General features: G+C 70.2%; 1 protein-coding gene across 1 annotated transcript in view; it reads right to left on the bottom strand.

Annotated features, from left to right (window-relative positions):
• Nucleotides 1-208, bottom strand: part of SRRM4 (serine/arginine repetitive matrix 4) — a 127,783-nt gene that overhangs the window by 5,304 nt on the left and 122,271 nt on the right. The window contains exon 13 of the mRNA XM_006754149.2: nucleotides 104-208. This exon is cut by the window's right edge and continues 145 nt beyond it. Coding sequence (XP_006754212.2) covers nucleotides 104-208 — 105 coding nt within the window. The remainder of the gene's footprint in view (nucleotides 1-103) is intronic.

Raw genomic sequence — 208 nt, 5'->3', positions numbered from 1 at the left:
AGGACAGGGCGCGGGAGCCCTCAATGTCTGTCACCAAGAAGGCAGGGTGGGCAGGGAGGGGGCGGCTCCCAGAGGGCCTCGCTTAGCGCCTTGTGCTGGAGTCGCTGTCTGCTGAGCTGGAGCTGCGGCTGGGGGGGGGAGAGCCCGGGCTGGGGCTGCGGGAACTGGAACTGCTGCTCGTGCGGGTCCGGCTGCGGCTGTGGGAGTA

This window comes from Myotis davidii, unplaced genomic scaffold, assembly GCF_000327345.1.
Source record: "Myotis davidii unplaced genomic scaffold, ASM32734v1 scaffold1330, whole genome shotgun sequence".
NCBI lineage: Eukaryota > Metazoa > Chordata > Mammalia > Chiroptera > Vespertilionidae > Myotis > Myotis davidii.
The sequence above is the reverse complement of the archived record's forward strand: the minus strand, read 5'-3'. Positions and strand labels throughout refer to the sequence as shown.